This window comes from Nerophis ophidion, linkage group LG04 (assembly GCF_033978795.1).
Source record: "Nerophis ophidion isolate RoL-2023_Sa linkage group LG04, RoL_Noph_v1.0, whole genome shotgun sequence".
NCBI lineage: Eukaryota > Metazoa > Chordata > Actinopteri > Syngnathiformes > Syngnathidae > Nerophis > Nerophis ophidion.
In genome coordinates, this window is record NC_084614.1 from 58806211 (window position 1) to 58831321 (window position 25111).

Below are 25111 nucleotides of genomic sequence, written 5' to 3' on the forward strand. Positions count from 1 at the left end.
CTTCCTCTCCACCATTTACACCACCGATTTCCACTATCAGTCAGAGTCCTGCCACCTTCAGAAGTTTTCTGATGACTCTGCGATAGTGGGGTGTATTGAGGAGGGCGATGATGACGAATACAGGGCACTGGTGGTGGACTTTGTCACATGGTGTGGAAAGAACCACCTCCTTCTTGTACGCCGTAGCCTGCTGGGGCGGCGGGCTGAGAGCGAGAGACGCGAACAGACTGGAAAAGTTGGTAGTGAAGGCCAGTAACGTGGTGGGAGTGGAGCTAGACTCTGGCGGTGGTGTCAGAGTGGAGAAGTCTAGCAAAACTCCTAGCCATAATGGACAACACCTCCCACCCACTACACTCGGACCTTGCGGAGAGTATGAGCACATTCAGTGGAAGGCTCAGACTCCCAAAATGCAACACGAAATGACACATGAGGTCCTTCATACCGACAGCCATCAGACTGTATAATGCATATGTTCCTTGACTGCACTTAAATGTATAATATATATTCATCCATTTTCTATGGATGGATGGATTGAGATATATATATATATATATATATATATATATATATATATATATATATATATATATATATATATATATATATATATATATATATATATATATATATATATATATATATATATATATATTAGGGGTGGGCAAATTAATGCGTTAATCACGCGTTAACTCATCAATCTATTAACGCCGACAATTATTTTATCGCACATTTGCGCATGTTGTTTACATGCTTTTATTTTGTTAACGCCTTTTCTTAACAAGATGGCGGCGCCCGGAAAAGCTTCGGCGTCGAGGGGCTCTTGGTAAAGATAGAACATTTGGCAAAAATACCGGACAATTCTGCAAATTTCATGGCTGGCTTAAAGCGTGGTCACTCCAGGATCACTTACAACCGCCAGACAATTCTGAATGTGGATAGATCGGGCCGTTTTGGACTGAATGACGCGTGCTTGCTAGACCGGCTAGCTAGCATGGGAACACTTTGCCGGCTACATCCAGCGGCTTGTGAAGCAGCGGAGTATATGTGTTGTCTGTTTATTTATGAATAATGCAGATGAGGTGTGTTGGCTGAGTTCTTAACGTTTACTTTCAGAGCGTGCATATCACAACATACAAGATGCCGTCATGGCGACACAACCTATACCGGGCTATCGCGCATGCTCGTCACTCCTGTTGCATGCTGGGTAGGGTAGTTCTTTTTTTCCCCAGGCTCATAACATAACAATATTGTACCATGTATATGATGCGTTCAGTTTATCAAAGCACCAAGCAAACAATCGGAAAATTCCCATCATATCAATTCCTAGATATGGTCATAATTATTTTAAGTGCACTACGCAGAATAAACACAACATTATTAATATTGCTACTACGGAGAATTTGATCAAAAATTCCCATAAACAGCCCACTACCTATAATATAGTTTTTTTAAACATAAGATCCCTGATAAAAAAAATGTTTCTGCTGTTACCTCAGAAATTGCCTGTTCAGATGTTATGATTGTGGCTCAGAGATTTGTATGTAGATTATATTTATTTTCCATAACAAACAGGATAATTTAATTACCCTGGCAGTGGCAATAAGCTTAAATGTTTTTTATTTACATTTTTTGAGTTGATTTTCATAAAATATGCTATTTAACTGCTACTGTTTAACAAGGACAGATTTAAATTGTGTTTGCACAACAAATGTTTTGGCGCTTTTGTTCATGTGGGAGAATATTCCAATAAAGGTGCACTACACACTACTTTTGAATTCATTATTGGGCTTTGCGTATACAATGCAGTTAATCGCGATTAATCTGAGAAATAGTGCGATTAACTTCGATTAAAATTTTTAATCGTTGCCCAGCCCTAATATATATATATATATATATATATATATATATATATATATATATATATATATATATATATACACACACACACACACAGTTTCCCACAGGTCAGGCATCTATTTGTGGTGGTGTGGTCGGCCACCGGTGGGGGGGTGTCAGTGGCGGCGGCGATGACCAAGAAGAACGCGGAGTTGGAATATAATTACAACACTTTATGTACATATTTATATACATTTTTATATAATATTTACATACTCATATAATATGTAACTACAAGCTCCATTCAGAGACAGAGTCCCATTGCTTTTATGAGCGGTCGAGCGAGTCAAAAGCCGAAAAAAAATATATATGTAAAGAATTTTGTATGAAATATATATATATATATATATATATATATCCATTTATATATATATATATATATATCCGGCAGCAACAACCCCAAGATACTCTTGTCTACCGTAACCCAACTCCTCAAACCCATTGACACCACCACCACCTCATTCACCACCAGCAAATGTGAAGAATTTTCATCATTTTTCTTAATCAAAAATCAACACCATCCACTCTGAACTCGCCGCCTCCTCTCCCAACTCCTCCCCTACCCCTGATCATGTTCCCCCTTTACTCTCTAACCACCCACTCACCTTCTTCTCCGAAATTACCACAACTGACCTATAACTTCTGGTATGAAAGCCTCCACCTGCATCCTCGACCCAATCCTATCCACTTTAGTCATAGCCTGCCTCCCCTCAGTCTCACCTCTCATCACCAATATAATTAACTCCTCCCTATCTACTGGCTCTGTCCCTCCTGCCCTCAAGCTGGCAGCCATCACCCCCATTCTCAAGAAACCTGGTCTCGACCCCAACTCCCCCAACAACTACAGGCCCATCTCCAACCTTCCCTTCCTCTCTAAAAGTCTCGAAAATGCAGTTGCCTCTCAAATCAAATCCCACCTTCACCACTATAACCTATACGAAACATTCCAATCCGGCTTCCGCTCACTCCACAGAACAGAAACTGCCCTCCTCAAGGTCACCAACGACATCCTCCTCTCCGCCGACTCTGGTTCCCTCCCCATCCTCATCCTCCTCGACCTCAGTGCTGCCTTCGGCACCATCAACCACTCCAACCTCCTATCACGCCTCCACTCCTCCCTTGGTTTATCCGACACTGGCCTCTTCTGGATGAAATCCTACCTCTCTGACCGACAGCAATTAATCTCAATCAACAACTGCACCTCTTCCACTGCCCCGGTCACCCACGGCGTCCCCCAGGACTCAGTACTTAGCCGACTACTCTTCACCATCTACCTCCTACCCCTCGGTCAGATCCTCCGCCACCACGGCCTTCAATTTCACTGCTATGCCGACGACACACAACTATACCTTTCCACCACGACCATCATCACAGCCACCCACTCCACCCTCACCACCTGCCTCACAGACATAAAAACCTGGATGCAAAAAAACTTTCTAAAACTCAACTGTAACATATCTGAAATAATCATCATTGGCCCCGACACCCTTACTTGCTCCACTTAAGACTTTTCATTCAACATTGACGGCTCCCTTGTCACTACCTCCACCCACATCCGCAATCTAGGTGTAATTTTCAACCCTACCCTCTCATTCCTCCCCCACGTAAACCACATCACCAAAACTGCATTCTTCCACCTCAGAAACATTGCCCGTCTCCGGCCCTCCCTCACACCCTCTGCTGCCAAAATTTTCATCCACGCCTTCATCTCATCCCGGATAGACTTATTCAACAGCATCCTCTACGGCATCACCTCCAAAACCCTCAATAAACTGCAATATGTCCAGAACTCCACTGCCCGCCTGCTCACCGGAACCCGCTCCAGAGAGCACATCACATCTGTCCTTCATGACCTCCACTGGCTGCCTGTCAAATACAGAATCACCTTTAAAATACTCCTCACCACCTACAAGGCAGTCCATAACCTGGCTCCACCCTACTTCTCTGATCTCCTCCAGCCACATGTCCCGTCCCCTCAGGTCTAGTGATACCGGCCTCCTGGAGGTCCCCAAGACCAGGCGCCGAACCTGCGGCGGCAGGGCCTTCTCCGTGGCTACCCCCTCTCTCTGGAACACTCACCCCAGGCACATCAGAGATGCCCCCTCCCTCCCTACCTTCAAAACCACCCTAAAAACTCACCTCTTCACACTAACCTTTCCAAACTGACCCTGCACTTAGAGTTTCTTTATTCTTTTTCTTTTTTTTTCTTTTCTTGCTTGCTTATCTTAGTTTTTCTTTTCTAATAAAGTTGTTTTATCCTCCCTCCTCCCCCAGCACCCCCCCCCTCCCACACACACACACATGTAATATATAAAATATAGGAATAATATAAGTTTATTCTACATACCGTATATACATGTATGTATGTGTGTATATATGTATATATACATATACATATATATGTGTGCATATATATATGTGTGTATGTATATATGTTGAATATATTTTCTATTATTCCTATATTTTATATATTATATATTATATTATTTATTATCATTGTTTATTGTAAGCGAACTGTGTTGCTTAATTTCCCCCAGGGATCAATAAAGTACTTTCTATTCTATTCTATTCTATTCTATGAATGCATTCTGTTAAGAACACGTTCACGTCATAAATGTACTTGTATTGACAGATCCGAACCACCAGAGGGCAGGAGGAAATCTGCGATACTTTGAGCGGCTATTGCTCAAACAACAGAATGAGGAGGAGGAAAAGAAGACCGACCAGCTTGCTTCAGAGGAACCCATCCACCTAGGAACCTATAACAGACCTCTAGACCACCTGCCTGAGAGAGATATCTATGAGGCGCTCTGCAGAGGGGAGGGCGTCAAAATGGTGAGGCAGGAACAAAAAAAAAAAATACATGAATCATCTTTTTTTCTTCCTATCAAGGGAGATTTGCATTGCAACCGCTGAAAAGAGGATAGTGATTTAGGAAAAAAAGGAAATTATAGAAACTAATAAGTCATCATTTACATATTAAAAGTAAGACTGTGTCTGATACTTGACTAATAAAGCTGATTATGATATTGGCTGATATTAAAAGAAGAATCAGATAATATCGGCTTGCATCTATATAATCTCAGATACAAGTGGTTCACATCTAAATGTCCTACAATAAGCACACAATGTTGGTCTTTTCTTTTCTTTTAGTCAAGTTATTTACAATAGGTAAACATGGTATGCTGTAAGGCTAAGGCTGCATGATTATGGAATGAATAATAATCACGTTCACGTGGTCTTTTTTCAGTCATTCGCTCCTCGTCCGTTTCACCGTCACAAGCGCAGTAATTTGCATGCATGTTGTGCCACCCAATAATCGTTTTTTCCTGAATACTATATTTTTATGATTGTGACAATACATTATCGAAATCTCAATCAAAATTTAATTGTCAAGCTCTACTATAGGATACTAGGAGTTACACTATACCCAAGCACACAATAGTACACAAGCTACACTTATATAAGTGTCCTTAATTTAACAATATTGGGGTCTAAAACACAGGATTTGTCAATATAAACAATAATCAAATAATAAAGATACATCTCCACGGCAGAAGCCTACTAGAAAGTATCCAGTAACAAACATGCCCGCAAAGTTCAACTTAATGCATTATGAACTTAGTTTACTGAATTATTATGAAACCAATTACCACTCAACTTCAACTTAAAGACACCATAAGCCATAACAAACTATTATTAATAAATGGTTTAGTGTTTTTCATACCTACCATTGTTCTTTGTTTGAGTAATTGCACTTGATCAAGCCTTTTTGAACATACTACCCTTCCATTATCTATTAGATGATTAGATAATCCCTGAGCCAATTTAAATCTAGACTAAAAGCATATTTTTACTCCCTGGCGTTCAAATCCAGAGGCAGAATATATGTTTTATTTAATGTTTTGTAAATTTTTGATTATTTATTACATTTGAGTATCTTATGTGGTATATTGTTAACTTCTTCTAAGTTACACTTTACTAATGAATTTGTTTCATCCTTCTGTGTTACAATTTAAATGTGACACTGCTTGCATTATTTTTTTAAACGGTTTCTTATATCTGTACTTAAGTTTGGCCAACTTGGGTTGTTTTTAAATGTGCTATATAAATTAATAGACGGAAACTGAACTGAACTACCACACAACCAAATAATGAAAGTACCGGTATGTATAATTTGTGATGGTACCGTATTAGATCCATACATGTATCGGTCAATTCTGATAGCTCCAATATCAATATTGATTTAAAAGTGAAAAAGTTGTGCTAGAACACCCCTGATTATAAGTTCATTAAACATGCATAGCTTTTTGGTGGTTTAGGTTGCGAGGGTGGGTGTTAAGGTAACGATGTGCAAAAATGACTAACATTGACATTTTAACTTTTTGTCATTATGGTACATTTTCACTCTATAGTCTATATCACAATTTTTGCATTTTTTTGTTGTTTATTTTATTTCTACAATGTGCAACAATGGGTCTGATGACAAACAAAGAGCAGTCCACAAATGGTTGCCAGGCCTCACTTTGCTGGTTCACGTATTACACCAAAAAGTTGAGGTGTTACCTAACGACTGAAGATTGAGTCTCTAAACTCAATCTTCTTAGCATAATCGCTATTCAAAGGCGGTGGTAATGCACATTCTCTGCAATGTCTGGATCTCTGCTTCCACAGCAAATAATTTGCCTTTTGTGACTGCTTGTATTGATTATTGAGACGCAGGAAACACTTCCTTTGCTTTTAATGCCTTTTAGAGTTCGAATTGAACGGCCACTAACAGGTAGTTCCAAATCTACTCTGGAGATCTGACGTTCACGGACAAATCGGGTCTCTTGAACGGCTATTCGAAAGGGGACCCTTAATGCAAAACCAACTTTTCTTACCTAATGGTACAAGGTTTTGTGTATTTGGGATCTGCATAAGTGCTGAAAATGTGAAATCAAACCATGGAGGCAATGTGGACATACTCTTGCCTTCCGTCATACTTTTTCCAAACAAGTCGTTTGGAATATGCCCCATTTGTGACCCATCCATCCATCCATCCATCAATCATCTTTCGCTTATCTGAGGTCGGGTCGCGGGGGCAGCAGCCTAAGCAGGGAAGCCCAGACTTCCCTATCTCCAGCCACTTCGTCTAGCTCTTCCCGGGGGATCCCGAGGCGTTCCCAGGCCAGCCGGGAGACATAGTCTTCCCAACGTGTCCTGGGTCTTCCCCGTGGCCTCCTACCAGCTGGACGTGCCCTAAACACATCCCTAGGGAGGCGTTCGGGTGGCATCCTGACCAGATGCCCGAACCACTTCATCTGGCTCCTCTCGATGTGGAGGAGCAGCGGCTTTACGTTGAGCTCCTCCCGGATGGCAGAGCTTCTCACCCTATCTCTAAGGGAGAGCCCCGCCACCCGGCGGAGGAAACTCATTTCGGCCGCTAGTACCCGTGATCTTATCCTTTCGGTCATGACCCAAAGCTCATGACCATAGGTGAGGATGGGAACGTAGATCGACCGGTAAATTGAGAGCTTTGCCTTCCGGCTCAGCTCATTCTTCACCACAACGGATCGATACAACGTCCGCATTACTGAAGACGCCGCACCGATCCGCCTGTCGATCTCACGATCCACTCTTCCCCCACTCGTGAACAAGACTCCTAGGTACTTGAACTCCTCCACTTGGGGCAGGGTCTCCTCCCCAACCCGGAGATGGCACTCCACCCTTTTCCGGGGCGAGAACCATGGACTCGGACTTGGAGGTGCTGATTCTCATTCCGGTCGCTTCACACTCGGCTGCGAACCGATCCAGTGAGAGCTGAAGATCCCGGCCAGATGAAGCCATCAGGACCACATCATCTGCAAAAAGCAGAAACCTAATCCCGTGGCCACCAAACCGGAACCCCTCAACGCCTTGGCTGCGCCTAGAAATTCTGTCCATAAAAGTTATGAACAGAAGCGGAGTCCAACCCTCACTGGAAACGTGTCCGACTTACTGCCAGCAATGCGGACCAAGCTCTGACACTGATCATACAGGGAGCGGACTGCCACAATAAGACAGTCCGATACCCCATACTCTCTGAGCACTCCCCACTGGACTTCCCGAGGGACACGGTCGAATGCCTTCTCCAAGTCCACAAAGCACATGTAGACTGGTTGGGCAAACTCCCATGCACCCTCAAGAACCCTGCCGAGAGTATAGAGCTGGTCCACAGTTCCACGACCAGGACGAATACCACACTGTTCCTCCTGAATCCGAGGTTCGACTATCCGGGAAGGCTGAGGAGTGTGATCCCACGATAGTTGGAACACACCCTCCGGTCCCACTTCTTAAAGAGAGGGACCACCACCCCGGTCTGCCAATCCAGAGGTACCGCCCCCGATGTCCACGCGATGCTGCAGAGTCTTGTCAACCAAGACAGCCCCACAGCATCCAGAGCCTTAAGGAACTCCGGGCGGATCTCATCCACCTCCGGGGCCTTGCCGCCGAGGAGCTTTTTAACTACCTCAGCGACCTCAGCCCCAGAAATAGGAGAGTCCACTACAGATTCCCCAGGCACCGCTTCCTCAAAGAAAGACGTGTTGGTGGGATTGAGGAGGTCTTCGAAGTATTCCCTCCACCGATCCACAACATCCGCAGTCGAAGTCAGCAGAACACCGTCCGCACCATACACGGTGTTGATAGTGCACTGCTTCCCCTTCCTGAGGCGCCGTATGGTGGTCCAGAATCGCTTCGAAGCCGTCCGGAAGTCGTTTTCCATGGCTTCGCCGAACTCTTCCCATGTCCGAGTTTTTGCCTCTGCGACCGCTAAAGCTGCACACCGCTTGGCCCGTCGGTACCCGTCCACTGCCTCCGGAGTCCTATGAGCCAAAAGAACCCGATAGGACTCCTTCTTCAGCTTGACGGCATCCCTCACTCCTGGTGTCCACCAACGGGTTCTGGGATTACCGCCACGACAGGCACCAACAACCTTGCGGCCACAGCTCCAATCAGCCGCCTCGACAATAGAGGTTCGGAACATGGTCCACTCGGACTCAATGTCCCGCACCTCCCTCGTGACATGTTCAAAGTTCTCCCGGAGGTGTGAATTGAAACTCTCTCTGACAGGAGACTGCCAGACGTTCCCAGCAGACCCTCACAATGCGCTTGGGCCTGCCAGGTCTGTCCGGCATCCTCCCCCACCATCGCAGCCAACTCACCACCAGGTGGTGATCGGTAGAAAGCTCCGCCCCTCTCTTCACCCGAGTGTCCAAAACATAAGGCCGCAAATCCGATGACACAACTACAAAGTCGATCATGGAACTGCGGCCTAGGGTGTCCTGGTTCCAAGTGCACATATGGACACCCTTATGTTTGAACATGGTCTTTGTTATGGACAATCCGTGACGAGCACAAAAGTCGATGCTAGTCTCGATACATGGTAGAGATTTACCCGAAGTGCTTTGCGTGAATCCGCCATTGTAGTCTGACCCTGTAGTCAATAAGTTCCTTCTTTTTTTTTATATTCATGTTGTCTTTGATCAAGACCCTTGCTCACACTGCTACCCACACTGGTGTAAATGTAGCGTAAAATGTAAATGAAAGGTTTCTCATAGTAAAGCGCCTGGAGTCACTGCAGAAAAACTTATATATAAATATAATACACTTTACTTCACTCTTGTTGCGGGCCCGAGTGGCTCGTACATACATGTGCATCCTCCGCTGTTGCCATTTGTAATAAGAATTAGTGTATTGTTTGAACTTATCTGTCAGTAGAGTCAGTGCTACAAACTACAACTTTGCTGGCGGGGAGAAGACACAGTCGAAGTGGAGGCACATAAAAAGCAGATAGCAGAAAGCAAATGGAGGAAGAATAAACTAATGATTAACTATCAAATATTACAAGAGCAATAAAAAATATACAACATTGAGGTTAAGAACACAAGAACTACTATTTTTCCAATAAGAATAACCCTAGAGTCATTTTGCATAAATGTATTAATATTTGTTTAACCCTGATTTTAACAAAATACCTCGCACACTTACATACTTCCTTTGTGAGCAGTTTGCAGACCACTTCGGGGCAAAAATAAACACAATCAGATGTGACATTGTATCTTCTCACACCGCTTTTAATCCATCTGAGTGTCTGTTTTTACCTGAGAAAACACTGGACAGTTTTGTCCTGGTTAATGCTGAGAAGACAGGATTTTTATACTATGAAATCCACCGCATGTCTTTTAATTCAATTCCAACCATTTTTTATAGAATATTTGATGGTTCTTTGAGAGAGGAAATTTCAAACATCTTAAATTGCTCGCTTTAAACAGGGGTCTTTCCTGCTGCTTTAAAAACAGCAGTGGTGCTAAGGAAGAGCAATTCGGATGCAGGCAATTTTAATAATTATAGACCTGTATCAAACTTACCATTTTTAGGTAAAATTTTACAAAAACTTGTTTTTAAACAACTATTCGATTTTTTTTTAAATAAATGCAATATTTAAGGGAAGTTTCAGTCTGGTTTTGGGGTGAACAACAGTACTTTTAAAGATCGTGAACGATCTCAGGTTGAGTGATGACCCTCAAAAACTCTCAGTTGTGGTTGTATTTTCGTGTTGCCTTCGATACAGTAGATCACATTATTCTTTGAAAAAGACTGAAACACCTAGCGGAGTCTCTCTGGTTCGCTTTACAAATGGTTCACTTCCTAACTCTCAAGACAGAAAATATTTGGCAAGTATGGATACATGGTCCTCAAAGACCAATGAAGTCACATGAAATGTGCCTCAAAGATCCATTTTAGGTACTATTCTTTTTAATATTTACATGATTCCACTTGGGTCTGTTATAAGGAAACATGGAATTAATTTCCAGAGTTATGTTGATGACACACAGTTTCATATTTCTATGCCTTCTGATGACACACCAATTGATACTCTTTGCAATTGTATTTTAGATATTAAATCCTGGATGGCCGATTAACTTTTTACAGCTTAACAGGACAAGACTGAAGTTTTAGTCATTGGCCCTGAGAGAGAACGTATCAAAACTACCAATATTTTCTTCAACTCCATCACTCTGTGAAAAATATGGGCGTCGATTTCGACTCTGAACTCCGTTTTATACCACATATAAAAAATGTAAAACAAAAATAGGTTTTTATCATCTTAAGAATATAGCCAGCGTTCGCCCAATTCTCTCTATGGGGAACATGGAGACGCTAATGCATGTGCTTTTATTAAAGGTTGTATAGATTATTGTAATGCCTGGCTTTCTGGTTTTCTTAGAAAGGTCATTGCACCTTTACAACTACTCCAAAATTCAGCGGCATGTGTCCTGACGAATACGAGAAGGCGGGCTCACATTACATCTATTTTAAAATCTTCTGCATTTGGGGTTCTTTTTGTGGCTTATAAATATTTTTATAGTATTGGGCCTCCTTATCTTTCAGATTTGCTTTTACCCTACAAACCTTCACGGGCCCTGAGATCTTCTGGTTATAATATCCTAATTATTCCAAAAGTCAAGACACAAAGTCACGGGATGCCATCTTTCAACTATTATGGCCCCGTCTATAGAACAGCTTGCCGGAGAACCTCAGGGCTGCGGAGAACGTTCATGTTTTTTAAGAGCAGGCTTAAGACCCACCTTTTTGATTTGGCTTTTACCTAATATTTATTAATTTTATTTAGGTATCTTATTAGTTATGCAAGATTGTATTTGGCTCTATTTATTTATTATACATTTACTGTACATTTGTTTTATTTTTTTATCTTCGTATATCTTACTTGTATTTTATGCTTTATTCCTACTCATGGTTCTTACTATTTTACAGGTTTTATTATTTTTACTTTCCAATGTTCCTCAGAGGGAGTCATCTTCATCAGGGGTTATCAGCCGTGCTGTAGGGGAGCTTTGTGTCAGCGTCCTGGTGGCCATGGTCTGATGACTTCCTGGTGCAGATGGCTCCCGTGATTATGTTTACTCAAATGTCTCCTCTGTACTCAGACATGCATTCATTTGTTTATATACTGTATGTGCACATGTGTGTGTGTCTGTGTGTGTCTGTGTGTGTGTGTGTGTGTGTGTGTGTGCGCGCGCGCGTGCACGCGTGGGATAATGGGGGATTTGGGTCATCGGGGTAATGTTTTTAAGTCTGTAAAGCACTTTGCGTTGCATTTATTTTATGTACAAAATGGCGCATCCCGAAGAGACAGTCTGAAAGCTCCTTGAAAATGGTCCATAAAACATATTTGCACAATTTTGACCAAAAAAACATTGTTACATGTTATGTAGACCACAGGGAAGTGTTTTAAATGTAATAAATACATCATAACATAATATGATCCCCTTTAAGTGAATGAAAAGAACCGAGCCGTTAATCCAGGATCTGTTTTAACATCATTGCCCTGATGTGGATATGTAAAGAAGGTCAAGTGTCCTCTTTTTTTTATTTTTTTTATTTTTTATTTTTTTCAAGTACTGCTTATTCTTTTTATTTATTATATTTTTTACCTACTACAGATGTGTTATTCCAAATTGTTAAAATGTTCTTGTGCTAAAAATTTTTCCAAGAAATTCAAAATAGTGGTGTCACTGTGAAAGCATGGGGATATGGCACCACCTTGTAGAATGTACCCAACAAAGATTAAAAAAAGTAATACAGTTAATAGTTCTGAATAATTCCCACCAATAAAGTAATACGTTTGAATGTTTCTGATTTACATCCTATCTTATAGCTGCCTCTCGGGATTGTTTCCCTGGTTTAAAAAAAACAGGAAAGAAACGAGCCGGTCTTTTAAACGGCTCTGTAAAAGAAACAGCTCTTCAAGATCCGTCTCCCTTTAAAGAGCCATTAATACCATCTGTAATCTACTGGTGGTGACCCAATTGTATGAGTAACACTGCATTTTAATTGCTTTCTTTTGAACAGACTGAAGCAAGGCAGAGCCGTTTGTTTTGCCGCTACCAAGATGGCAGGAGGAACCCTCGTTTGCTGCTGAAGCCCATGATGGAGGAGGACGAGTGGGACAGCCCACATATTGTACGCTATCTGCACGCCCTCTCCGACTATGAAATCAACAAGATAAAGGAAATGGCCAAACCCAGGGTGAGGAATGGAAGCAAAAATCATTTTACTACAGTGGAACCTCGATTAACGAACTTAATTGGTTCTTGTACATAGTTTGTAAGCTGAAAAGTTTGTACAGTGAAGCATAGTTCCCCATAAGAATCAATGTAAACATGAATTATTGGTTCTAGCCTCACCAAAAGTCCCTATTTTACATTGATACACACATTTACAATAATTCACTATTCCAGCCACACATTAATACAGCATAATTAAGTCAACTTCTTGCGGTCTAAAAAAGTAAATTAAAAGATGTAAGGTTTTACTTTAAATTTGTTAAAGCTCCAGGCACCGAGCTGTCTGCCCTCGGGGTACAGAGAGCACAGACGTCACTCAACATTACGATAGTCAAGGTCACATATTTTAACACAAACGAATATCACTACTCACATCCTAGCTTGACATGTCTGCTTTTAGCTGTTTTACAAGAAAAAAGCTATAATTTCAAAGTCGTTCTTTCCGCTCCACGTCATTTTCAGACTTGACGGCGCAAAGGATCTCGGGATATGAAAGGACGCTAAGTGTACACAGATGCAACCTTTCTGCTAATGAAAGAAAAGGATAATTCATAGGATATTCAGTAGCTGAGATAGGCTCCAGCGCCCCCCGCAACCCTGAAGGGAATAAGCGGTAGAAAATGGATGGATGGATTTGGAACTGTTTTAAATTGGGACCGCCTTCTCACACTGTGATGTTGTCAGCACCCCATAGATGTGCAGCCGCCGGACTGAGACACAGCTATGGTTTCCACGCAGAGGCATATTTGGCACGATGTAAATGTTTGTAAAATGAAAAGGTCCCAAATAGAGTCGTTTGTAAATCGAGGTTACACTGTATGTCGTGGAATATGTAAATATGTATTTTGACATCATTTGTCTTCTGTAAGCTTGCCAGAGCAACTGTACGTGATCCCAAAACAGGAGTGTTGACCACAGCCAACTACAGAGTATCAAAAAGGTGACTCTTGGGCAACTGCTCTTTGCTGCTACCTACTGCATTTGTCAGAAAATGCTCTCATTCAACTGAAAGTGGAGTCTAGTGAGGAATTCAAAATGCAGGGGAAATCATTGACATTTGCTGATTGCTTATGTTGAGACTGTAGTTACGTTTAAGTAGCATCAAGTGCCAAGTTAACCCACATCAGAAATCTTCTAATTAGAAATAACCAATGCTTGCCTTGAATGCATGATTCCTTAATGCATTATTTGCTTCTATATGTCTGCATTACATTAGTGCATGGTTAGAGGAGGAGGATGGCCCGGTCATTGCCAGAGTCAATCAGAGAATACAGGACATCACAGGCCTAACTGTTGACACAGCAGAGTTATTACAGGTAACGTGCAGATGCATGGAAATATAATTAATTTCCATGTATTCACAAGTTTTGATTACATGGAGATTACTAATAGGATTCTGTGTAAAAAATAAATAGTATACTTATTATTTGAAATTGTTTATCTCTTTTTTTGTGTTAAAAAGTGTACATATAGCAATTGTATATATGTTTGTTGTATACAAATCAACTCTTTTAATGGCTGACCAGGTTGCTAACTATGGAGTCGGGGGACAGTACGAGCCACACTTTGACTTTTCGAGGGTGAGTTTAAAAGAGCATCAATGTGTGCATGTGTGTACAAGATTGTGATTGAAATTAAACAATGTTTGTGCTTTCTATCCGGCAAGCATGGCGTTAACAGTTATCAGGCTTTATGTACATCTGTGCAGTTGCTTGTTTGGTGACTGAATTTTGAAAGAGATAAATCAAAGTCATAAGTCATTCTGTCAAAACGGTTTATAGTTTATGTAATTTTGAACCACTTTTGAATAAGTTAATGTTACTGTTTATTAGTTACAGCCATGACACAAACCACATGTATTTGTTTTCATCAGAGACAGATGATTTTGTAGATTGAAATGATCTATGAGTGTAGTCGCCAGGCTTGTGCAAAATTAACATTTGGAATTTCACTTAAATTTAAGTGAATAATAAGAATTGGAATTTGAATGTAATTGAAAGTAAAATTAAATTTATTTTTAAATTTACTACAATTCAGAGAAATTCTTCATAGCCAAGTAACAGGAAGAATTAGTCATGTTCAACAAAGGTTTTTGGCATGTAAACTATATACTTTACGAACACTAAAGGTAAACACAAATCCCCTCCATTTTGACTACTTGAATGAAGTAAATCATTCTGGAAAAAGGAAATATTTTTCCAGCATTGTCTGTAATTTTGAAGGTTATATTGCATCAAACTAGAGAAAATAATTTTACTGAAATGTTTTCTAAATGTGCTAAAACGTAGAATTAATGGAATAATGCCAACATAAAATCTGGAATTACAAAAAGCCTTGGAGTCCGAAATGAGTTAAAAAATGTGCACGTTAGCAAGCAAGGTTAGCCTCGATTCTCATTTGCTAATATGCAGTAATGCGCCTTGCAAGATAGTACTATGTACTAAAAGTATCACATTAGTTCCATAGTGCGTTTACATCATGGCATGTACAGTACTAGGTGCAGGGGCGCCGAAAAGGGGGGGTAAAGTAGACGGATTCTGCCCATGATGGAGGGGGGCCCAGAGAGGCCCCTAATGATGATGAAATTATAATACAGAGGGGTCCTGTAAAGATACAGGGGCCCTGTAAAGATTCTTTTCATGGGGCCCAAAATCCCTAGCGGCGCCCCTGACTAGGTGTACTGTATACCCATGCAAATGCTACATTTCTTGAATAAGTTGAGCGTTTGATGTTGGAATGGTTATAAAGATCCGTCCATCCATCCATCCATCCATCCATTTTCTACCGCGTATTCCCTTTGGAGTCGCGGCGGGCGCTGGCGTCTATCTCAGCTACAATCGGGCGGAAGGCGGGGTACACCCTGGACAAGTCGCATTATAAAGATGTTGTTGAAATATATGGGAGTTGTTAGTGGACGAAAAGTGGCACAATAAGAGTAAATAGTACAACAATGATGTATAATTTTATATGTGTCTGTTTCTATCGATTATTTTAGTCGTGTATCAATTAATTTGTTCAATTCATATTTTTTTCTGGTACAACAATTTGATATGTGTCTGTTTCTATCAATTATTTTAGTCGTGTATCAATTAATTTGTTCAATTAATATTTTTTTCTGGTAAAACACACTATAGCAATGTGTATTTTAGGGAAAATAGTTGAAACAAACAACACTTTTTCTGCTTGCCATAATCTTCATTCTTTTTTTTTTTTTTGTAAATGCGTGTTGAAATGGCATTTTTAAAATGTGTGCATTAATAGGAATAAAAAAATAAATTTTAAAACATTTGTTGCTCCACACACAACTACTCTTGTGTGTGCTCCATTACAGTGGCCAAGCGGAAACTATGTTTGTGTATTTAAAGTTCCGGGTGCTCAATGAAGTCTGGTATTGAGAATTGTATTTTTTGTTGTTTGTTAAACGATTAATCAAAGAAACACAATATAAGTAGTAGCTCTTGTTTTTATCAAAGGAATACATTAATCGTAGCAGCCCTAGACTGTTTTATATAATCTGCTTTGTTTAATATAAACTGCTTTTTTATTCCTTAATGTCGATTAAAAATGAATGCTTTAATCATCAATTAATCAAACTTGTAAAAATAGTAATACTATTTCTATGAAATGTGTAAAATGTAATATATTGTAATGCAAAAATCTGGAAAACCTAAACATTATTAATTGAAATGATATGGAATTTCTTGTCTACATCCTTCAGTTTGAATTCGAAACTGAAATTTTAATTCAGGAAATTTAATTTTGCACAATGCTTGTAGTGACTGCCTTTTTTGGCGGGCTCATGTCGTGCACGTCTGGGTGAGAAGAAGTTCAAATTATAAACATCTGTTGCAGCGTCCTTTTGACAGCAACCTCAAGGTCGATGGAAATCGACTTGCCACCTTCCTAAATTACGTAAGTACGGGTGTGCACTTTTCTCACTGTGTATTTTTCTTTTGAATTTTATCTTCATAGAAAGGTGAGCCTGATGCTTTCAAAAGATTAGGCACTGGAAATCGTGTGGCCACTTTTTTGAACTATGTGAGTACGAGCGTCCAGTTGCCAATAAGAAAGTTGTGGCCCTTGGTCCACATGAAATTGACACTTTTTGGCTTTTCGGGCCCACGTCTAAACTCTGCTTCAATCTTGAACTTGAATTGATTGACTTTGATTGAGATAATTGATTCGCATGACTAAATCATTGATGTATATTGTCAAATTAAACTGTCAAGTAGCACTCCATCTTGTCAATCACTTCCTGTACTTATTGTGACAAGTTTGTTGGCCACTCCCCTTTTAACACGCTGCTGGACATAGCCCCTCTTTGATGTAATCTTGCTAACAGTGAACTGTATTTTTTTCCCAAATGTTTAATTAAGGTTCACTATTGACTACGGTGCATGATGTGCTTTTTTGGTGTTATTGAGGTAATTTTGGACATCATCATTCATGAAACAATCTTATATTAATTATAAAGCCACTTTAGCAACACAATGAATGCATCAAGTGTAAATTGTGTGTCTGTGTGCGTGCGTGCGTGTTTGTGTGTGTGTATATATACATATATATATATATATATATATTTATATATATACACAAACATACAGTTTGTGTATTTATTTGTGCAGCCCTTTGAGACACTAGTGATTTAGCGCTATATAAATAATCATTGATTGATATACAGTATATATATATGTATGTGTGTGTATGGATATATATATGTATATGTATATATATGTATGTATTTATGTGGGGGGAAAATCACAAGACTACTTAATCTCTACAGAGCTGTTTCATGAGGGGTTCCCTCAATCGTCAGGAGATTTTAATGGGAGCATTCACATACAATGGTTTGTATAGGGCGTGGTGACGCCCCTACGCCTGCCTGTACCTACCCACTCTGTGCCCTATATCAACCATTGTATGTGAATGCTTCCATTAAAATCTCCTGACGATTGAGAGAACCCCTCATGAAACAGTTCTGTAGAGATGAAGTAGTCTTGTGGTTTTTCCCCACACACATATTGCGCTCTACCCCGTTATCGAGCACTATTCTCTGGATAATCCAATTAAGACATATATATATATATATATATATATATATATATATATATATATATATATATATATATATATATATATATATATATATATATATATATATGTATGTATATGTATATGTATGTGTGTGTATATATATATATATATATGTATATATATGTGTATATATATATATATGTATGTATATGTGTGTGTATATATATATATATATATATGTGTATTTATGTGTGTATATATATATATATATATATATATATATATATATATATATGTATGTATATATATATATATATATATGTATGTATATATATATATATATATATATATATATATATATGTATATACATATATATGTATATATATATATATATATGTATATATATATATATATATATATACATATATGTATGTATGTATGTATATGTGTATGTGTGTGTGTGTGTGCGTGCATGTATTTATGTATGTAAATAATAAACAATTATCACTGTCCAACAAGAATGTGGCTAAGACAACAGCACTTTATAAAAGCACCATTTCATTTAGAAATTACATTGAAGAGCCACAAAGCAAATGTAATGCATTGTTATTATTAATATTATTATTACATCGTTGAAAACATGCATTAAACCGTGTGTGTGTGTGTCTGTGTGTGTGTGTGTGTGTGTGTGTTCCTCTCCCTCCTTCACCCCATCCACAGATGAGTGATGTGGAAGCAGGAGGCGCCACAGTCTTCCCTGACTTTGGAGCTGTAATTCAGCCGAAAAAGGTATTGAACATCCAAATAACTGTTTTGTATAGGACATAACCGTAAATTACAGATAAACTCGATCTTCCGAGATTTTTGGAAGAATATAAAAAAACATAACACAATACCAATAATTGTATTGTTTTGAAGTTGAGTATGTTTAGTAGATCTTTTTATGATAAAACATTCTATACTATATACTAAGGGTGTAACAATACACAAAAATTTTGGTTCGGTACATACCTCGGTTTAGAGGTCACGGTTCGGTTCATTTTCGGTACAGTAAGAAAACAACAAAATATACATTTTTTGGTTTTTTATTTACCAAATTTGTAAACAATGGCATAACATACGTATACACACAGGGTCCAGTGCCAGGGTTAATGTGGTGAACATATATAAAATAAAAACTGAATAAAATAAGGCTCAGAATGGTTTCTTAGCAACACCTTTCTACATATTTAGGGACGGCGTGGCGCAGTGGGAGAGTGGCCGTGCGCAACCCGAGGGTCCCGGGTTCAAATCCCACCTAGTACCAACCTCGTCACGTCCGTTGTGTCCTGAGCAAGACACTTCACCCTTGCTCCTGATGGGTGCTGGTTAGCGCCTTGCATGGCAGCTCCCTCCATCAGTGTGTGAATGGGTAAATGTGGAAGTAGTGTCAAAGCGCTTTGAGTACCTTGAAGGTAGAAAAGCGCTATACAAGTACAACCCATTTATCATTTATATAAAGTGCTTTTTTTGATTGATTGATTAAGACTTTTATTAGTAGAGTTGTTGATCAGATTAAATAAAATTACAAAACTTTTCAAGTCAACTCAGCCTCAGATTAACTCCCCCCCACCCCACCCCCCCAGCCTGGCTAACTTGGCAGTAAGAGGATATATGGGCTCATTGTTCTTCCACCATAGAAGTGGGTCAAAATCTAGTTTTTAATGCGATACGGACTTAAATCTGCTGCTATAATAACATTTGTTATTGGTTTAGCCCTACCTAACTGAGAGGCCTGAGAGGCTGCTTGAATGCGGTGGTGACGCTTCAAATGGGTTAGCATCTGTTATGAGAGTAGCTTATGTGTGTGTGTGGCCCTTTAATATGTAACAGCATGTGAGGTGAGTGTCTGGGCGAGCGAGGTGAGGGAGTGGTAGCATGAGTGCGGGAATGGCTAGTGTTTTGTTGGATTGGCTGTGTGCAAGACCTTAATAAAGCCACAATTTGCAACTAATCGCCGGACTCTTCATTTACCCTGGAGTCCGGAGCTGTGGAGACTGACTGCCGGGTAGAGTGAAGGGTGTTGCCCCCGAGAATACATCAGCCCTGGAGGAGTGACTCCCCTGCGCTCCTCGACTACGGTCTGGGAGCCGTAAGCAGGAAAGGTGCAACACATTGATTGATTGATTGAAACTTTTATTAGTTGGTTGCACAGTCAAGTACATATTCCGTACAATTGACCACTAAATAATAACACCCGAATAAGTTTTTCAACTTGTTTAAGTCAGGGTCCACGTTAATCAATTCATGTTACATATTTGACGTGTTGTCAGAAGCAGCTGCTGAACAATGTAGGCAAACCTTTGTCCTCCATTGTTGTATCGCGCAGCCAAAGTGTTCCCAAACGGGAGATCTCAACTAAGCAGGAGGGTCTTCCAGCTCTGGCTTTTACATGTTGTCCTAGCCTGGTCGCTGCTAGCATGTGTACTCGTTCGGTACACCTCCGAACCGAACCCCCCGTACCGAAAAGGTTCAATACAAATACACGTACCGTTACACCCCTACTATATACCAGAGGTGGGACCAAGTCATTGTTTTGCAAGTCACAAGTAAGTCTCAAGTCTTTGCCCTCAAGTCCGAGTCAAGTCTCAAGTCAAGACAGGCAAGTCTCGAGTCAAGTCTAAGTCAAAACTGAAAAGTCTCAAGTCAAGTCCCAAGTCCTGCATTTTGAGTTTCGAGTCATTTCAAGTCATTTTAACCACAGACTAATATATTTACACAGATTGTGTATGCTTTTAAAACGCTGTATGTATTTATTATAAAAGAAAATAGTGCTGACATTGCACTTCATAATAGCACTATTAACCAGTTATTTTAAACATGTAACTCATTCCTTTACAGAGTAAACACATTTGAAAAAACAAGTGCAACTGTAATTATTTGCACAAAAGTGTTATCATTGTATTTCCATGGCATATTGCATTGGAACTAGTTACACAGCAGTTTCCATCCTGTTTTTACCTTATCTCATTGATCTCATCTCAAACTGTATGTGTTTTAAAGTGTGCGTACACATGAAAACCATAAATACATGAACATAACAATGAACAGAGTTGTACTTTTTAGATGTCAGGGCCCTATGGAATTTGTACACATATTCTTAATATAGTATACATTTTAACTGACCTTTATTTGACTATGTTTGTCTTTTTGTAGGTGGCTAAAATATGCGGTGCTCCTGACCGCCGTCTAACGTTACGTTACTGTGTGTGATACATTCACTAACGTAACATTATGTGTAGGTACCTCATGCAGTTCTGCTTAAAAAAAAATCACTTAACAAAAAGTATGAATAAGGTAGCGAACTGCAGTGGACGCAACAGATTGTAGTGTTTGCAATGACGTTATAACCATAGACATCTTATACTGTAAGTAAACCCAGCATTGGCTGCTATGACGCGAGCAATTTGGCCACCATCTTGAATTGGTAATGAGGAGCTGGAGAGCAGCCTAAACTGACAGTTGAGAGGTAGAAAACAAAGATGCCAGGCTGGTGTTCAGCGTTTTCCTGCTTAAATGAGTGGACTGTTGAAAATAGGAACCGGAGGATTACTTTTCACAAGTAAGATTTAACATTAGCATACTATTGGTAGTATTTTGTGAAAAGAATATTATCACAGAGTTGTGAAAGAGCAAAGATCTTCAATATTTGTATATGATAATCACAAAGAAATCTTCTGGAGGAGGATGACCCCCCTACTGGTATTTGGTTTACAAACTTTCAGCCCCACCTAAAACAAAATTCAGCAGCCACCACTGATTATGATGCATTCATCATTTTAGGCAAAACACAAGACAATAATCTCTTAACAGTATAACTGTAACCAGGAATAAGTCTTTAAGTAACAATATTCAAATACTAACTTTGTTGGGTAAGAGAGAATTTGGTTTGATTCTGAATCCAATGAAACAGATTGGTGGCTTTAGCTGATACAAAGACTTTCAAGTGTATATACTGTATATGTTTAAGTATTTGGCAGACACATTTATCCAAAGCAACATACATGTAAGATACATATAAAACAATCACTGTGAACATGATCGTTTACGGGAAGAATGTAATAGAAAATATCAATACAATGTGTCAAGACAGAATAAACTCTGCTGTTGCAGCAACAGAGATAAAGTCTATTGGTCCGTAAGATATATAGATATCTACTATATTCATACATTGTTAATGTAGGATATACACGTGTATATATAACCTAATCATATTGTTTCTTCAATTTAAAAATAGCTGACCGTTTTTTTCCCCTTCTCTGAGATTATTATTCCCAGTTTTGATCTTGGACCTCTGGTCTTTTATAGCATATAAGAATATTCTATTATTGTTAAGCAAACCATGAACACGCCAAAACATGTGTGCTTTATCATAGTTACACGTATGATAAAAAGCGTGTGAAAATCAGTGGTATTCAGTGAGATAAAATGCGCTGACAGTTCATTGCTCCTGCCAAAAGAATTGCAGAGTGGAGTGGATCCCCACTCCAAGATGGCGGTCGCGCGTCTCGTCTCGTCAGCGCCAGTAGCGCTCGATGCTGTGTACCCTTATAAGATGTCTATGGTTCTAACGTTAGCAGTGAGTTTACAGTCTCACTGATTTAACTACACAGCAAATAAAAGTTACGTTACTCAGCCAATAAACGTTAGCTTAAATTCAAAACTCACCCGTCTTTGTCCATCTTCAAATGTCGAACGAAGTTGGAAGTTGTTGCGTCTCTTCCAACCGCATGTTTGCATACGGTAATTCGTTATTTGTTGACCATGTCGTTTTAATACCCAAACTAAACTATTTTTGGCATAACTTTTCCTCACTGGCGCTTTGTTTAAGAGCTCTTCTGTGTTGGTTTTCCTGCAATTTGATTGGATGAATGCTGTGTGACGAAAATAACGTGGATGTAATTTGATTGGCTGTTGTACTGACAGGTAGCGCACACACTGTCATCGCACACATGTTGACAGACACGCGTACAAAATGAAAGATACGGAGCGCTCCTGAATAACTTTTAATTGTTGGGTTTTGGGGAAGGTAGCAAGTCATGTCAAGTCAAAAGGCTCAAGTCCAATTCAAGTCACAAGTCATTGATGTTAAAGTCTAAGTCGAGTTGCAAGTCTTTTTACATTTTGTCAAGTCGAGTCTAAAGTCATCAAATTCATGACTCGAGTCTGACTCGAGTCCAAGTCCTGTGACTCGAGTCCACACCTCTGCTATATACACACACATATAATGTATATGTATATAAATACATTCATACATATATACTGTATCCATACATACTGTATATATAAATGCAAATTTATGTTAGGGCTGTCAAGGGATTATTTTTTTAAATCAGATTAATCACATTCTAAACCTTTTGATTAATCATGATTATCACAGGTTATTATTTGCTCGTATAATTACAATTTGCTAAATAAAATACCCCAATATTTGGGAACACATGCAATTTGGTTGTCAGAATGTCATACAGGAATGTTTTTTTAATGTTTTACTAAACTGCAAGTCATGGATTACACAAATTATTGTGAAAATAAGTACAGTAAAAATTCAGTGCAGATTTCGAAAGTATTTGTAGTTTGCATTAATCTTGGTACAGTTACTAATCGATATTGTAGTAAACACACTCATAAACAACTTAATATAGTGCACCATTTAACTTTTTTTAGTTTAAACATGGTTGATTTATGTAGGCTAATAAGGCAATTTTCGGCTACCTTGCTTCTGCAGCCTTCATCAGGTGTCCCTGGCACGCGCAAGGGGACACCGCCATCCCACCACTTCAGGTGGGATGGAAAAATCCATACAACACGTCACAGACGACGTCACACTAACATCATGTGACACCTCTGATGAAGGCTGCAGAAGCAAGGTACCCGAAACTTGTCAGGTACAAAACTTTACCTTACTAGCCTATATAAATCAACCATTTATAAATACATGTCAGTAGGCTAAATTAACCTATTCAACATAGTTGTTTAAACAAACACATTTCTTTACCTTTTTCAGATGACAGTGCTGATCTCTTTCTTTTTTTTTTGGTACAAAGCGAGCCCAGTGCGTTCTGATTATTTACAGATGTCCAACGTTCTCCAGGAAGAAAAATTAATCACATTCAGTCTGTATTTGTTTACTTTGTTGATGCTTTTTACAATTGCTTTATCCTTGCTGCAATTGTGCCCCTCCAAGGTATTGTATTACAGATCAGCTGTGGTGATATGAATGACATCTTGCAGTACTTGGTCTTCACAGATGTTTAACTTAACTGTGGTACTTTTGTTGACATCATTGAATCAGTCAACTATGCCAGCGTAGCATTCTCATCTGCTTGTTGTGGCTTTAACTATCATTTATGACCATGTGTTGACCGTTATGTTGCCAAATGGAAGACACTGGCAGGCTGCATTTGGCCTAAGGGGCATAGGTCGGACAACCCTGTTTTAGAGTCTTTCCAGTATGTTTGATTGACTCTTGTGCTCAGATCTTACAAAGTAATTGGTAAAAAAAGGTACAGCATATACAGTACAGGCCAAACCTTCTTCTCATTCAATGTGTTTTCTTTATTTTCATGACTATTGTATATTAGATTTATATTGTAGATTGTCATTGAAGGCATCAAAACTATGAATGAAGTTTGAACACGTGGAGTTATGTACTTAACAAAAAAATGTGAATGAACTGAAAACATGTTTTATATTCTACTTTCTTCAAAATAGCCACCCTTTGCTCTGAATACTGCTTTGCACACTCTTGGCATTCTCTCGATTGGCTTCAAGCAAACCTGTGAAGTGAAAACCATTTCAGGTGACTACCTCTTGAAGGTCATTGACAGAATGCCAAGAGTGTGCGAAAAAGAAATCAGAGCAAAGGGTGGCTATTTTAAAGAAACTAGAATGTAAAACATGTTTTCAGTTATTTCACCTCTTGTATGATAAATGCAAAACTCCATGTGTTCATTCATAGTTTTGATGCCTTCAGTGAGAATGTACAATGTAAATAGTCATGAAAATAAAGAAAATGCATTGAATGAGG

The 25111-nt window shown here is 39.4% G+C and overlaps 1 protein-coding gene across 8 annotated transcripts in view; it reads left to right on the top strand.

Annotated features, from left to right (window-relative positions):
• The window catches only part of LOC133551650 (prolyl 4-hydroxylase subunit alpha-2-like), a 45714-nt gene that overhangs the window by 13520 nt on the left and 7083 nt on the right, over window positions 1-25111 (top strand). The window contains exons 7-15 of one of the 8 annotated variants that reach the window (XR_009806535.1): window positions 4529-4731; window positions 12793-12969; window positions 13877-13947; window positions 14224-14323; window positions 14534-14587; window positions 16860-16919; window positions 16980-17045; window positions 18763-18831; window positions 20063-20186. Coding sequence is in view for 6 of the 8 variants with exons in the window: in XM_061898595.1 (XP_061754579.1) it covers window positions 4529-4731; window positions 12793-12969; window positions 13877-13947; window positions 14224-14323; window positions 14534-14587; window positions 16860-16919; window positions 16980-17045; window positions 18763-18831; window positions 23810-23923 (914 nt within the window). In the remaining 2 variants the exon portion in view is untranslated. Of the gene's footprint in view, window positions 1-4528; window positions 4732-12792; window positions 12970-13876; window positions 13948-14223; window positions 14324-14533; window positions 14588-16859; window positions 16920-16979; window positions 17046-18762; window positions 18832-20062; window positions 20187-23809; window positions 23970-25111 lie in introns of all 8 variants that reach the window. The other 7 variants (XM_061898595.1, XR_009806536.1, XM_061898593.1 and 4 more) reach the window with 7 other exon arrangements.